Source organism: Colobus angolensis, unplaced genomic scaffold (assembly GCF_000951035.1).
Source record: "Colobus angolensis palliatus isolate OR3802 unplaced genomic scaffold, Cang.pa_1.0 Scaffold22, whole genome shotgun sequence".
Classification (NCBI taxonomy): Eukaryota; Metazoa; Chordata; class Mammalia; order Primates; family Cercopithecidae; genus Colobus; species Colobus angolensis.
Window position 1 is genome coordinate 1,156,491 of NW_012115377.1, and position 1,826 is coordinate 1,158,316.

Genomic DNA, 1,826 nt, shown 5'->3' on the forward strand with positions numbered 1-1,826 from the left:
AAAAAAAAAAAAAAAAAAAAAACCCTGAGGCTCAGAGAGGTGAAGTCAGTTACTCAAGGTCACACAGCCCTGCCCAACCAGGATGGGAACCAAAGGTTATCTGACCCGAAGTTTGTGTGCTCAGACAGCATGCCTACTGCATGCCGGGTACCAGGAGGGGACAACCGGAGGTGAATCAGACCTCGTCCCTGCCCCTCGGGTGAGATAACGCCTGGCGGGCTGCAAATCTAACCTGTAATTCTGTGTGATAACAGCCACTCCCTTTTGAATCAGCTGGTGTCTCCTGACAATGTCCTGTGTTTTCCTCAGCCTTGTGGGACAGACAGAACCAAGCCCAGTTGAATTTGTGTCCCCATCTTTTTTTTTTTTTTTTTTTTTGAGATGGCATCTCGCTGTGTCATCCAGGCTGGAGTGCAGTGCCGCAATCTCAGCTCACTGTCACGTCCACCACCCGGGTTCAAGTGATTCTCCTGCCTCAGCCTCCCGAGCAGCTGGAATTACAGGTGCACGCCACCAGGCCCAGCTAATTTTTGTATTTTTAATAGAGACGGGGTTTCACCATGTTGGCCAGGCTGGTCTTGAACTTCTAACCTCAGATGATCCTCCTGCCTCGGCCTCCCAAAGTGCTGGGAATACAGGCGTGAGCCACCATGACTGACTGGGTTCCCGTCTTATAGCAGAGGGGAGATCGAATCACTAGTGAGGGCTTCCCCCTTCAATCCAGGCCTTGGGGACTTCAAGCTCTGGCAAAAGTCCTACAAATGTTGAGATGAAGCATGGGAGACTTGGTGGAGGAGGTGGTTAGAAGCTGGAAGCTCAGGACTCCTCCCATCTCACACTCTCCCTGTTTCCGTCCCCAACTGCCCTGATCAGAAATGTGGAGCCCAGGAGGAAGGACCTATGCTGAGAAACAGGCTGACCCGGTGCACGTGTCCCCGCGATGCAATCTCACCGTGAAAGACCTCCTCCTTTCGGGCAGCAGCGGGGACCTGGTGAGCACCCCCACACCCTCCCACGGGGCGTTGGATCTGGGAACCTAAATATCCCCATTTTAGGTTCCCCATCTGGGAACCTAAATATCGCTAAATAACCTAAAAATCCGCGTCGGATTCGAGGAACCTAAATATCCCCATTTCAGAGACTGGAAAACTGAGTCACAGAAAGGCATGGAATTTGCCCACAGTTAGAGAAGATTCCAGTCCTGGGTTCACTGTCACCTGGGCTGGGGCGTCTTCCTCTGTAGTATTTAGCAGTAACAACAGCAACAACAACAAAAAAGCTAAAAGTGGCCGAGTGTGGTGGTTCACACCTGTAATTCCAGCACTTTGGGAGGCCAAGGCAGGCAGATCGCTTGAGCTCAGGAGTTTGAGATCAGCCTGGGCAACATGGTGAAACCCCATCTATACAAAAAATACAAAAATGAGCCTGGCATAGCGGCACATGCCTGTGGTCCCAGCTACTTGGGAGGCAGAGGTGGGAGGATCGCTTGAGCCCAGGAGGTCAAGGCTGCAGTGAGCTGTGATTGCACCAGTGCACTCCAGCCTGGCCAACACAGCAAGACTGTCTCAACAACGACAACCAAAGGAACAAAGCTAAAATTGAGGATGCACCTACTATATGCCAGGCACTCTTCTAAATGCTTTATTTATCATCTTAAAAATTTTTTTTGAGACACGATCTCACTCTGTTGCCCAGGCTGGAGTGCAGCGGCACAATCCTAGCTCACAGCAGCCTCAAACTCCTGGCCTCAGGCAATCCTCCTGCCTCAGACTCCCAAGTAGCTGGGACTACAGGCGTGCACCACCACACCCAGCTAATTTTTCTTG

At 51.4% G+C, this 1,826-nt stretch overlaps 1 protein-coding gene across 1 annotated transcript in view; it reads left to right on the plus strand.

Moving 5' to 3' along the window:
* CREB3L3 (cAMP responsive element binding protein 3-like 3) overlaps positions 1-1,826 on the plus strand; it is a 16,954-nt gene that overhangs the window by 5,586 nt on the left and 9,542 nt on the right. The window contains exon 4 of the mRNA XM_011943609.1: positions 874-992. Coding sequence (XP_011798999.1) covers positions 874-992 — 119 coding nt within the window. The remainder of the gene's footprint in view (positions 1-873; positions 993-1,826) is intronic.